The sequence below is a fragment of the Phyllobates terribilis genome, unplaced genomic scaffold, assembly GCF_046119375.1.
Source record: "Phyllobates terribilis strain yellow unplaced genomic scaffold, ASM4611937v1 Scaffold_2__4_contigs__length_985480577, whole genome shotgun sequence".
Taxonomy (NCBI): domain Eukaryota; kingdom Metazoa; phylum Chordata; class Amphibia; order Anura; family Dendrobatidae; genus Phyllobates; species Phyllobates terribilis.
In genome coordinates, this window is record NW_027362762.1 from 603,041,118 (window position 1) to 603,054,496 (window position 13,379).

Consider the following 13,379-nt stretch of genomic DNA (forward strand, 5'->3'; position numbering starts at 1 on the left):
GTAACATAGTAACGTAATGTAGGTTGAATAAAGACCTAGGTCCATCAATTTCAACCTTTCTCCCCCAACTGTACTCCCTATGTATATTTTTTAAACCAAGATTAACAAAACAGCAAGTATAGCATAGTTTTACATATACTGTATTTTTCAGACCATAAGATGCCCTATTTTTCCCCAAAATTTGGGAGGAAAATGGGGGGTGCGTCTTATGGTCTGAACGCTACCTGCGGTGGTGGTGAAGCGGGATCGCAGGGCCCTCCCTGCTTCAGGAATGTGGTGGCCCCAGCCAGAGGGCCCGGCCCAGGAACCGGCCAGGCTAAAGGTCCCAGCCCAGCACAGGCTCCACAGCATCTCACCTCTTATGCTGCAGCCACTGGCTTCCTGAGGGACCCTGCCTCCTGTGACCCTCGCTCCACCCTCCCCAGGTAAGATACCGTACCTATTCAGACTTTAAGATGGACCCCCATCTTATAAAAAATTTTTTTTCTTCTATTTTCCACCCCAAAATTTGGGGTGCGTCTTATGGTCCCGTGCGTCTTATAGTCTGAAAAATACAGTATTTCTTTTTAGAGGCATCTCCCATACAATATGAAAAGTGATATAGTATGCGTTGTTACAAAAGTCACAACACTAAATATACAGCGGGTGAAATAAGTATTGAAAAGGTCACCAATTTTCTAAGTAAATACATTTGTAAAAGGTGAAACAAAATATTGCTGCGTTGAAAGAACCACACTGCGTAAAATGACAAACAAAACAAAATAAATGGCGCACTGAGGGGGCCACTCACGGCAAGAATGGCTGAAGTGGCTACAGTGATGGCTAATAGCAATGCAATCAATTTAGCAATAAGTAAATAAACTAACAGATACAGCAAATAAATAGCCCCAGGCAGGATGAGAAACATTGAGTATATAAATAAAGTGCCTATTTGCCACCCAGGTAAGTTATGCTTCATTATTTATCTTTATCGAAGCTACACACAGGGCTCGGCAGGTTTGCCAGCAGCTTTGATCCAACATTATTTAGTAGGTACTGGTAATTTTAGTTCTCAGTATTTCTAAAAGTGCTACAGACATGAAATTCTCACCAGATGTCAATTACAGCCCATCCAATCCACAGAGGCAAAGAAATCAAACCATAGATATCCATAAATTAAGTTAAGTTATGTGAAATAATGAGAAACTACACCGGGAAAAAAGTATTTTACATATGAAGAAAGAGGGGCAAAAATCCATGAAAAGTCATGAATGGTACCAGCTGAAGTCTATCAGTAATTAGAAAACAATCCTGCCACTTATTTTTCACCTTCAGATGGTTCAACTGATGACCTTTAAAACGGGTGTCATGACCCAAGTGCTACACAAGAAACATCTCATGACGGATAAAATCAGTGAGCAATCTCAAGACCTTTGCAATCTTATTGATGCAAAATGTACTGAATGCATTGGTTACAGAAGACTTTCTGAACTACTGAAGATTCCATTGAGCACTGTTAGGGCCATAATCTGGAAGTGGAAAAAACATAATTTCACCATAAACCGACCATGACCAGGAGCTCCCCGCAAGATTTCAGATAGAGGAAGAAAAATCATATTCAGATAAAAGAATCATCAGAAGAGTTGTCCAAGAGCTAAGGACCACCCGTGGAGAGCTACAGAAAGACCTGGAATCAGCAGGTACAACAGTTTCAAAGAAAACAATACGTAATGCACTCAACCTCCATGGCCTGTATGCAAGCTCACCACGCAAGTTCAACACTCCATTGCTGAACAAAATGCACATTCAAGCGCATTTAAAATTTGCTCAACATTTAGGCAAGCCTGTGAAATACTGGTAGAGTATAGTCTGGTCAAATGAGATCAAAATTGAACTCTTTGGTATACCATAATACACACCATGTTTGGAGGCCAAAAGGCACTGTACATCACCTTAAAAACACCATACCAACAGTGAAGTTAGGAACATCACGGGTAGGGCTGATTTTTCAGCATACGGCACTGGCAAACATCATATCATTGAAGGAAGAATAAATGGACAAATGTACGGAGACAGTCTTGAAAAAAAAATCTGCTGCCACCTACCAGGATGAAACAAAGGAAGACATTTCAGCATGACAAAGATCTCAAACACACAGCGGAGGCAACTCTCAGTTGATTTCAAAGAAAGAAAATAAAGCTACTAGAATGGCCCAGCCAATCACCTGACCTGAATCCAATAGAAAATTTATGAAATTAACTAAAGCTCAGAATTTATAGAAGGAACCCACAGAACCTTCAGTATCTGAAGAGTGTTTGTGTGGACGAATGGGACAAAAATCACACCTGAGCAATACATGCAACTAGTTTTTCCATACAGGAGGAGTCTTGAAGCTGTAATCACCAACAAAGTATTAAATTTCAGTAAGCGTGTTCATTACTTTTTCCACCGTGTCATTTCTCATTATTACACAAAACTTAAATTTATGGACATCTGGTGAGAGTTTCATGTCACTAGCACCTTTAGAAATACAGTACAGACCAAAAGTTTGGACACACCTTCTCATTTAAAGATTTTTCTGTATTTTCATGACTATGAAAATTGTACATTCACACTGAAGGCATCAAAACTATGAATTAACACATGTGGAATTATATACTTAACAAAAAAGTGTGAAGCAAATGAAAATATGTCTTATATTCTAGGTTCTTCAAAGTAGCCACCTTTTGCTTTGATGACTGCTTTGCACACTCTTGGCATTCTCTTGATGAGCTTCAAGTGCTAGTCACTGGAAATGGTTTTCACTTCACAGGTGTCCCTGTCAGGTTTAATAAGTGGGATTTCTTGCCTTATAAATGGGGTTGGGACCATCAGTTGTGTTGTGCAGAAGTCTGGTGGATACACAGCTGATAGTCCTACTGAATAGACTGTTAGAATTTGTATTATGGCAAGAAAAAAGCAGCTAAGTAAAGAAAAACGAGTGGCCATCATTACTTTAAGAAATGAAGTTCAGTCAGTGTGAAAAATTGGGAAAACTTTGAAAGTGTCCCCAAGTGCAGTTGCAAAAACCATCAAGCGCTACAAAGAAACTGGCTCACATGAGGACCGCCCCAGGAAAGGAAGACCAAGAGTCACCTCTGCTTCTGAGGATAAGTTTATCAAAGTCACCAGCCTCAGAAATCGCAGGTTAACAGCAGCTCAGATTAGAGGCCAGGTCAATGCCACACAGAGTTCTAGCAGCAGACACATCTCTTCAACAACTAAGAGGAGACTTTGTGCAGCAGGCCTTCATGGTAAAATAGCTGCTAGGAAACCACTGCTAAGGACAGGCAACAAGCAGAAGAGACTTGTTTGGGCTAAAGAACACAAGGAATGGACATTAGACGAGTGGAAATCTGTGCTTTGGTCTGATGAGTCCAAATTTGAGATCTTTGGTTCCAACCACCGTGTCTTTGTGCGACACAGAAAAGGTGAACGGATGGACTCTACATGCCTGGTTCCCACCGTGGAGCATGGAGGAGGAAGTGTGATGGTGTGGGGGTGCTTTGCTGGTGACACTGTTGGGGATTTATTCAAAACTGAAGGCATACTGAACCAGCATGGCTACCACAGCATCTTACAGCGGCATGCTATTCCATCCGGTTTGCGTTTAGTTGGACCATCATTTATTTTTCAACAGGACAGTGACCCCAAACACACCTCCAGACTGTGTAAGGGCTATTTGACCAAGAAGGAGAGTGATGGGGTGCTACGCCAGATGACCTGGCCTCCACAGTCACCAGACCTGAACCCAATCAAGATGGTTTGGGGTGAGCTGGACCGCAGAGTAAAGGCAAAAGGGCCAACAAGTGCTAAGCCTCTCTGGGAACTCCTTCAAGATTGTTGGAAGACCATTTCCGGTGACTACCTCTTGAAGCTCATCAAGAGAATGCCAAGAGTGTGCAAAGCAGTCATCAAAGCAAAAGGTGGCTACTTTGAAGAACCTAAAATATATGACATATTTTCAGTTGTTTCACACTTTTTTGTTAAGTATATAATTCCACATGTGTTAATTCATAGTTTTGATGCCTTCAGTGTGAATGTACAATTTTCATAGTCATGAAAATACAGAAAAATCTTTAAATGAGAAGGTGTGTCCAAACTTTTGGTCTGTACTGTATGTTTACTTAGAAATTTGGTGACATGTTCAATACTTATTGCACCCGCTGTATGTCTTTAACAAAACTTTTTTTTATCGTTATTATAAGAATACACACAATCACAGTTCTATCATTTTAACACTTAGGCTATGTTTACACATTGATTTTTTGCTGCTTTTTTTTCTGCAGCAAAACCTGATCTTGAAGTAAAAAAAAACAACTCTGCAGACAAAAAGCAGGTTTTGCTGGCTTTTTTTGCTGCGTTTTTCAGGATCCTAGAATTCAGCTTTGCCTCCATTATACAACCATGAACAATGCAAGGTGTTAGGACACAGTGAAGATACATGTGAAAATGTAAAACGTTTTTTGGAATAAAAGGGCAATTTGCTCAAATTATTTAGTGGAAAAAGATGTTATGTCTGAAAAAATAGCGAGGGTACAAGCCCACGATCCAGAGTAGCAGCGGTCCAAACCACTGCGCTGTACAGTACAAGCACAGTGCATGGGATTTATAGAAATCCCATGCCCACTGTGCTATTTGCCGGCGCGGCATCACCGGCAGCGTGTTAATTTCTGTTGCAGAGACACTAGTCTCCGCAACAGAAAATTCTACAATAAAATGGATAGGATGCTTTAAATCCGCATGGTTCAGTGAACACATGCGGATTTAACTGCGGGATTAAAATGCAGCGCTTTGGAAGCAGCAAATATATGGTGCGTCCAAAGCGCTGCTACTTCATTATTGTGGGAACATAGCCTTACTATGCAACGCAACAGCGACCTCACCAGCGATGTCGCTATGTGTGACACTTTGCAGCGATCAGGCCCCTGCTGTGAGGTCGCTGCAGAATGTCCTGGACGTTTTTTTGGTCGTTGCCCTCCCGCTGTTCAGCACACATCGCTGTGTGTGACCAGCGATCAGGCTGGTAACCATGATAAACAGCGCGTTACTAGGGGCACACGCGCACTTAGTAACCCGCTGTTTATCATGGTTACCACTCTGCTACGGTGAGCGGTAACCTCCCGCTCACCATAGCAGAGTGGTAACCATGATAAACAGCGGGTTACTAGGTGCGCGTGTGCCCCTAGTAACCCACTGTTTATCATGGTTACCAGCCTGCTCCTGCTTCAGCAGGCTGGTAACCAGGAGCAGGAAATCGTGGAAAGATTCTTTCCACGATGTCGCTGCTCTCCTGATCGTTGGTGAGCCTGCCTGTTTGACAGCTCACCAGCGACCACATAGCGACGCAGCAACGATCCCTGACAGGTCGTATCGTTGACGGGATCTCTGTAGCGTCGCTAAGTGTGACGGGGCCTTAAGGTGAAGAGACCAAGACTTTTTTTTTTTTTTAAACTTGAATAAGTCACAAAAATAAATGAGTTTCACATACTGCTGTTCCTGTTTTTTTTTCACTAAAAACTTAAAAATACAGCAAAAAACGTTGCCATCAGTTTTTGCACTTACGCATTGCTTTAAATGGGTGAAAAAACGGTAATTAGACTTACCGGTAATTATATTTCCAGCAGTTCATCCTTCTTATCCTTACAGGGACAGGAAACACAGGTTAAAAACCCTCCCCTTCCTCCACCCCTCATTGTATTTATAAGTACCACACCAGGATGGATACAACAAAATTTATTACGACTCTATATACCAATATTACTTCACATTGTACATAAACAAGTAAGGGAGGGAAACTAACTGTGCTGTCAGGATGGACTCCAGGAAATATAATTACCAGTAAGTCTAATTACCGTTTTCCAGGACGTCCCCATGACAGCATCATGTAGAATACCAAAGTATTGAGTTAGGGTGGGACTACCTCTTGGAGAATATTTCTATCAAATGCCGTTCTCTGACCAGCTAACACATCTAGCTTAGAATGTGTAGAGAATGTACTTAAACTTGACCATGTTACGGCGGTACATATCTGCTCCACTGAGGCCCCCACCTTCTCAGCCCATGAAGTGGCCATTGGCTCTCAACCCTTTCGGGGTTGTGCTGTATAGGCCAGACCTATCGTCAACCTAATCCATCTAGCAATATTCTTTTTTGCCTCTATCCCCCCCCCCCATATTGGATAAACAGGTTGTGATCCGGTCTCCAATTCTGGATGGCTTCTAAATAAGAGATGACTGTGACTGACATCCAGGGAAGAAAAAAAAACAGTCTCCTGATTTTTAGGATTTTGATACAAGGATGGTAGAACTACTTCCTGATTTAGATCTCTGGTAGATAGGACTTTGGGCAGAAAAGACAGATCAAACCCAAGAACCATCCTATCCTCGTAAATCTGTAGGTATAGATCTCTCATGGATAAAGCCTGCAATTCTCCCACCCTTTTAAGCCATTGTAATTGTTACTAGAAAAGCTGTTTTAAAAGTGAACCTGCCGATGCTCAACTGCTTGGCTGGTTTGTATGGGTGTTTGCATAGAGCATTTAGAATGAGGTTGAGGTCCCAAGGTGGAAAAGATTTCTTCACCCAGGGTTTTAATCTCTGAACTGCACTGGAAAATCTAGCTATCCAGGGATTAGCTACCAATTGAGTGTCCAAGGGCCGAAATTTATACTCTCAGCATACTTGGCCTTAATCCTTTTTTAAACCCTGCTTGTAAGAAATCTAAAATTTTTGGAATATGGGGGTTAGAAATATCAATCATTACATCTCAGTATTCCGAACAGAACCTCTTCCAGATCTTCTTATATATGGCTGTTGAGACCGGGCTACGAGTGGCCTGTAAGGCAGTAATCACTTGATCAGAAAGCCCCTTTCATTTTCACAGGGAATGCAGCATAATTTAGACTTTGTTTGAAGATCCCCCGGACAACATTTAAGCCAGAGGGCTCTACGGTCTGCGTTACAGAAGGCTGCCGATCTGGCCGTCAGTCTAACCAAATCGGCAGAAGCATCCGCAATGAATGCAGCAGACCCTCACATTAAAGGAATGGAATCTAACACGTTGTCCATAGAACCTTGTCCCGAAGCCGTTTCTCTAACTGGTCTAGCTATATCATTAATGACCTTGCCGTGCAGGCTGCTGCTACAGCTACAGCTGGCTGCACCCCCCAGCCTGCGGCTTCCCAGGAACCCTTAGGCTGTGTCCACGATGCAGAAATGCTGCAGATTTTTCCTGAGCATTTCTGCATCTCCCTGGCAGAAAAAACGCATGCAGATTTTTTTCATGCGTTTTTTCTGCCAGGTAGAAGTCTAAGTGAAGCGTTTTGAACATGCGATTTCGCATGCAGGTTGTCAAGTGCTTTTCCAAGCGATTTTAGCATCACTTGGAAAAGTGCTTGACAACTTGATCACACTATCTATACAAATCCATGCAACCGGCATGGATTCATTAAGTGTGACCAAGTTACAATGCTGCAAATGCAGCATCAATAGTAAAAAAAAAATAAATAAAAACCATTATACTCACCTTCAGATAGCCTCCGGTCTCGTCAGCGATGCGTCCGGTATCTTCGGCGGCTCCCGATGCTCTAAAAAGGACCTTCCATTATGTCAATTAGTCATGTGATGGTCACGCGTCCATCACCTGACCGCTGACGTCAGCAGTCGTGTGACCGTTACATGATCAAGTGACGTCACGAAAGGTCCTTGCAGACCACCGCCGGAAGCCAAGGAGACAGCAGTGCCGCTCAGAGGAGACCGGGGGGCGCTGGAAAGGTGAGTATAAGTTTTTTTTTTTTTTTAATTTTAATTCTTTTTTTAACTCTCCTCTTCTCCAGACCCGGGTACCATCCGTGCATTGAACCGCATAATATCCGCATTTGCTCATGTAGTCATGCGGATGTTATACGGTCCAATGCAAGTCAATGGGGGGTAAAATGCCGCGATTCCGCAAAATTAATGGTATTGCTGCGGATCTTTCCGCAATGATTATCCGCAACGGAAATTTCCGCAGCATATGCACAGCTCATGCGGATTATCATTGGGGAACATTGCAAACCTTCTACCAACCGTTTTTTTTTTAAGCGTTTCCACGGCAGAATTGCCGCTGCGGAAACGCTTAAAAAAACGCATAGTGGGCACTTAGCTTACAGAAGATGTCTGCTTTCTTATCTAGGGGATCTGTCAATACCCCCATGTCCTCAAAGGGTAGGGCAAACTTCTTAGAAGCTTTAGCAATAGCTACATCTAAATTTGGAGCTTTGTCCCAGGATGAAGAAATTAGATTGTCAAAAGGATATTTCCTCTTGAAGGATGGGGTAGAGGGATTTTCTGTTTTTTTCCCCTTCTCTTTTAATCAGAGACTGGATTTTCTCATTAAGAGGGACTGACTGATGCTTTTTCTGCTCTAGCCTGCCAAACATTATGTCTTGTTCAGACCTTTCCAGACGAGGGTCTATCACTCCCATCGTGGATCTAGCGGCTTTAACAAGTGTATCCGTTTCCTCCACTGGAACAAAGAGGCGCCCTCCCATATCCTCCTCCTCTGATGATGAATCAGATGAACCTGTGCCCCTCTGTTACCAGTTTTCCGAACTACTGGAAATCTCGGATTCTGGACACCATCTCTTAGATCTTTTATGCTTTTTATTGCTACCCCCCTGGGGGACAGGGATTTAAAGGTGTTGTTGACCTCAGATTTAATAATGGATCTCAGTGCGGAGGTGAAATTTGGGGTTTCCTCACATAAAATGTGCTTGATGCATGACTGGCTGAGTTTTTTCACCCAGGGCAAATCTTCGCTATATTGTGTACAATTCCGGTGTTGGTCTTTGTTATGCACTTTCTTCCCTAAAATAAGTGAGAAGAAAGGGGCCCCCAATAACAAAGTGAACCTTCAGGAAGATCACTTACCAAATCAGACACAACCAGTTGTACCAGATTGGGAGGTGGGATCATATTGCGTGGGTTTCCTCTGGGTACTCCGGTTTCCTCCTACACTCCAAAAGACATACTGAGAGGGAATTTAGATTGTGAGCCCCATGGGGACAGTGCCCATAATGTCTGTAAAGCGCTGTTGAATTAATGGCGCTATACAAGTGAGTAAAATAAATATCAGCTGTAAGATCTCCATGCTGGAGCCTTTGCTGTGCTTAGTGCTGCTTCTTTCTCCGGAACGTTCGCTACCATGCTCACAATGTTGGGATGTCTCTTCATGCAGACTTCGCTGCTGCCGATTCCACTGCGGTTGCTCCTTGGATACCTCCATTCTCAGAAGGGACCGCTAGCAGCTGAATAGAACGCCTTCCTGGCATTGCAACCGCCTTTTTAAGGTGAAAGCAGCCTGTAGAATGTCCCTCCAGCGTTTTCCCGGCTCCATTGCCGGAAACTTCCGGTCACATGACTCAGCGATCGCGTCATCAGGAAGTGCTTCAGGAGCACCCCCATGCATGCACAGAACAGGATGCCCGGAGGCCGGCACCACAAGTGTGGTGCCGCGGCTGCGCTCCTCCACACACCCATGCTGGCCACCTCGACCCAGACGCTTCAGGATTTTTCACCAGCCGAGGCAGGGGCATCCCCGCTGCCTGGATAGGTCGGACCAGGCCTGGAAACTACGTCCATCTTTCTTCTAACTTCAGGTAGACCCCACTGAAGGTTCACCTGTCAAGGACCGGAAGCCAACTGAATCGAAGGAAAGGTGCCACCCTTTTATTCTGTAGGTTTCCGCTCCTTGAAAGGCGGATTTCCTCTCTTCATCGTGCTGTCATGGGGGGTGGGTGTGTGTGTGTGTGTGTGTGTGTGTGTGTGTGTGTGTGTGTGTGTGTGTGTGTGTGTGTGTGTGTTATAACAATCCAATGAGATGCAAGCCCACAATAAACTTTTAAAACTCAGATTATCAAACCAAACTATAGTTGACGTAACCAAGGCGCTTTAAATAAAAGACATAACACAAATGTAATAAAAAAGTTTATAATACAAAATAAAAAGGGTCATTGTATCAATCAACAATGAACAATTTATAATCGTACAAGCTGAATGTGCATTTCTACACTGATATCTTAAGTAATTTTTTTTTACACCACGCATTTTCATTGACAGTGGTACATGTGTAGAAACAGAATGTGGAAACCCTACTTCACAATTAGGATATCTTAATATAAGGCAGAAAAGTTGCAAAAAATATTCTGCTAATAAAAATGTATTCCCTGCATATGAATCTACTTAACAGCATGCATATACAACTTCCTAGTCAGATGTATGAAACAGCCACAAAAGTTCCTGTAACAAAACTAATGTGAATAAAAAAAACAAAAAACAAACAAACAGACTTCTTCATTGTATTTCCCCCATGTAAAGTCTTTTATCACTGGAAGCAGAGAGAACTGTGAAGAAACCAAAAGAAAAGAATTGAGTGTATTGAATTAGATATGATGGGTTATATGTGATATTAATGGTGAAGTGAACGGGCCACATGCACTTACTGACCATGTCTATATTCGGAATACATGATTGAAATGTGCTTTATGCCCCAAAGCCCACAAAATTTACATCTGCCATCTCCAACATGACAAAGAGACTTTTTTGTTTAAATCCTACAGTTCCTTAGAACTCTATTCTAAATTAAAAATTATTTTATCACCAAGAAAGAGGTGACAGACCAAGTTACTATATACAGGTCACAAGTCTGGAGGTGACATTGGCAAGAGGCACGTTATTTCTCATTATACACACTTCACCTGATGCAAAACCTCCCTAGCAGAATTCTTTAGCTACTTTTTGTCTGCCCCAATTGTACAGTATTTTCATTCTCTGTAGAGGTTTTAACACATCGCTAATAGATGCCACAGCTGCTAAAGAACCTCTTGTGAAAGAAAGCAGGATTACTACATGTTACTCAAAGAATGTTTGCCACTTCCTGCAAAAGCATTCTGCCAATTTTGGATCTTCACCTAATTTCTACATCCTTGAGTTGATCTAGGCTTTGGAATCTAACATCTATAACTTGGTTTTCTCCCTTTATGTCCTTTACCCCCCGAGCCCAGTTTCACCTTCCTGACCAGGCCATTTTTTTTTTACAATTCTGACCACTGTCACTTTATGAAGTAATTACTCTGGAACGCTTCAACGGATCCTCCTGATTCTGAGACTGTTTTCTCGAGAAATATTGTAATTCATGATAGTGGTAAACTTTGTTCAATACAACTTGCGTATATTTGTGAAAAAAAAAAAAGATTGGAAATTTGGTGAAAATTTAACAATTTTCAAACTTTTCATTTTTATGCCCTTAAACCAGAGAGTTTTGTTATACAAAATAATTAATAAATAACACAGGTCTGCGACTAAAAAACAGCTTATTTTCTTTCCCCATTAACATTAGTAGGAACTGCGTGATTGGCTGGTGGCAGTCAGGTGGTTAGTGACATAATGAAAGGCCCTTATGCTTCCAAGAAACTTGCATTGGAATTTCATTCATTAACCGTGTTTGTCCAAATTAGCGTTATGGCTTTGTGGAAGTGTATTAATTCGCCTGACCATTTGTGGTGAATATACAGTGTTGCATCAAAAGCTGAATATTACAGACTTTATGAAAAAAGTACACCTCGCATACTTCGGACTAAAACTTGGAGATCAAGATAAAGTTTGGGTGCCTCAAAGTGTGCAAACGGTGTGTTGAGGACCTCCAAAATTGGTTCAGGGGTAAGAAAAAAAAGCTTTCAGTTATGGGATTCCTATGGTATCACGAGAGCAAAAGAACCATAGTGACTACTGGTACTTTTGTTCATGTAATATGAAAGGGTATAATTCCAAATAGAAGCATACCATTTCATACCCCAATCTTCACTCTGCAATTCGTCCCATCCCCCATGGCACAGATATACCAAATATCCAAGACCCCTGCTACCTTGGAAGAGATACCTAGCTCCGATGAAGATGAAATCATACCTGAACCAGATGACGAATCAAGTTCTGACTTTGAACATGATACAAGACCAAAATTTTTTCCCAGGAGCAGACGAAGGATTTAGTAAGAATTGAATTTTTCCAAAAGATGCTGCTGAGTTACTCGGATCAAGGCTCAAAAACAGGAATTTAGTGTTACCAGGAGTGTCTTTTTCATGGTTCAGATATCATGAACAGGAGTTTGTTCCTTACTTTTCCCAAGAAGACAAGTGGGTTTATTGCATCAATGTCGAAGGTTTGATGGGTCAATTCAAAATCCAATATGATTCAGCGCAATGGCATATTTTTACAGATTCTTAAAAAATAAGTCTCAAAGCAGTTTTACTCCACAATGGCAGTTTTTTATGCTTGAAGGAAACCTAAAAGAACTTGGAATTGGTTCTTTGTAAACTTAAATATGAAGACCACGGTTGGCAAGTCAGTGTGTGCGGATTTGAAGGTCTTGTGCATGCTGCTCGGGCAACAAGCTGGGTATTCCACAAGTGACCCCATTTGGGAAACTGCACCCCTCAAGGAATTTAACTAGAGGTATAGTTTTATAGTAATGAATATAATGCTTTTAGTTTTACTGGTGTATGAAGTTATTTGGTGATATGTGTAAATTGTGCGGAGTACATCAGGTTATAAAAGTGTGCTGTGTCAACAGGATAAAAACAAATTTATTAATGTGTGGACGTGTGGTAAGCTTTGAAGCCTTCCTTAATGCAAAGGCCAGTATTCTCATGGCAGGATTCATAATGGTAAATTGTGTCTTTTCAGATTCCCTTCTTGGAGCACACTCTGCACCTTTTTTGTGATCTTCCCTTCTTAGCTGTTTGGGGGACCTCTCCCGGAAAAAGTTTACCTGGGACGATATGGGCACCATCAGTTTCAAAAGTACTGGGACCCTCACCTTTCAGAGTGCCAAGCATTAGGGCCTTGATGACTACCTCCTGAAACTGAAGGAAGGTCCCCCGTATTGCCTGCAGATCAAAACAGCACAAAAGCATCTGTACAATGTGCACGGCTAATTTTTTGTACTCTACATTAGCTTTTCGCATGGCACTGTATGGTTTGAGGACCTGATCTGAGAGATCTAAACCCCCCCATGAACTTAAAATCCAGGATACAATCTGGTTTTGAGACTTTTGTTGTGATGCCTCGAAAAGTGACAAGGGAGCTGTTGTCACTGTGTATGGTGGTCAAGATAAGGACATCCATCTTGCCCGTAAACTTGACCACCAGCATGTTGTCGCTGCATTGAGCTCTGCTGTTGTCCTTTCTCGGCAGTTGCCCAATTAGCAGCTTAGGGAGACCTCTCTACTTTTTCACACAGTGCCACATGCAACTGCACCTTTGTCAGAGAGGGTCTTGATGCAAGTGTAAGGCTATGTGCCCATGATGCAGAAATGCTCAGGA

At 42.2% G+C, this 13,379-nt stretch overlaps 1 protein-coding gene across 1 annotated transcript in view; it reads right to left on the reverse strand.

Annotated features, from left to right (window-relative positions):
- Nucleotides 1-9,975: 9,975 nt before the first annotated feature.
- The window catches only part of SNRNP40 (small nuclear ribonucleoprotein U5 subunit 40), an 83,659-nt gene continuing 80,255 nt past the window's right edge, over nucleotides 9,976-13,379 (reverse strand). Inside the window, exon 10 of the mRNA XM_073666503.1 lies at nucleotides 9,976-10,402. Within this exon, the coding sequence (XP_073522604.1) occupies nucleotides 10,353-10,402 (50 nt within the window). The 3' untranslated portion in view covers nucleotides 9,976-10,352. The remainder of the gene's footprint in view (nucleotides 10,403-13,379) is intronic.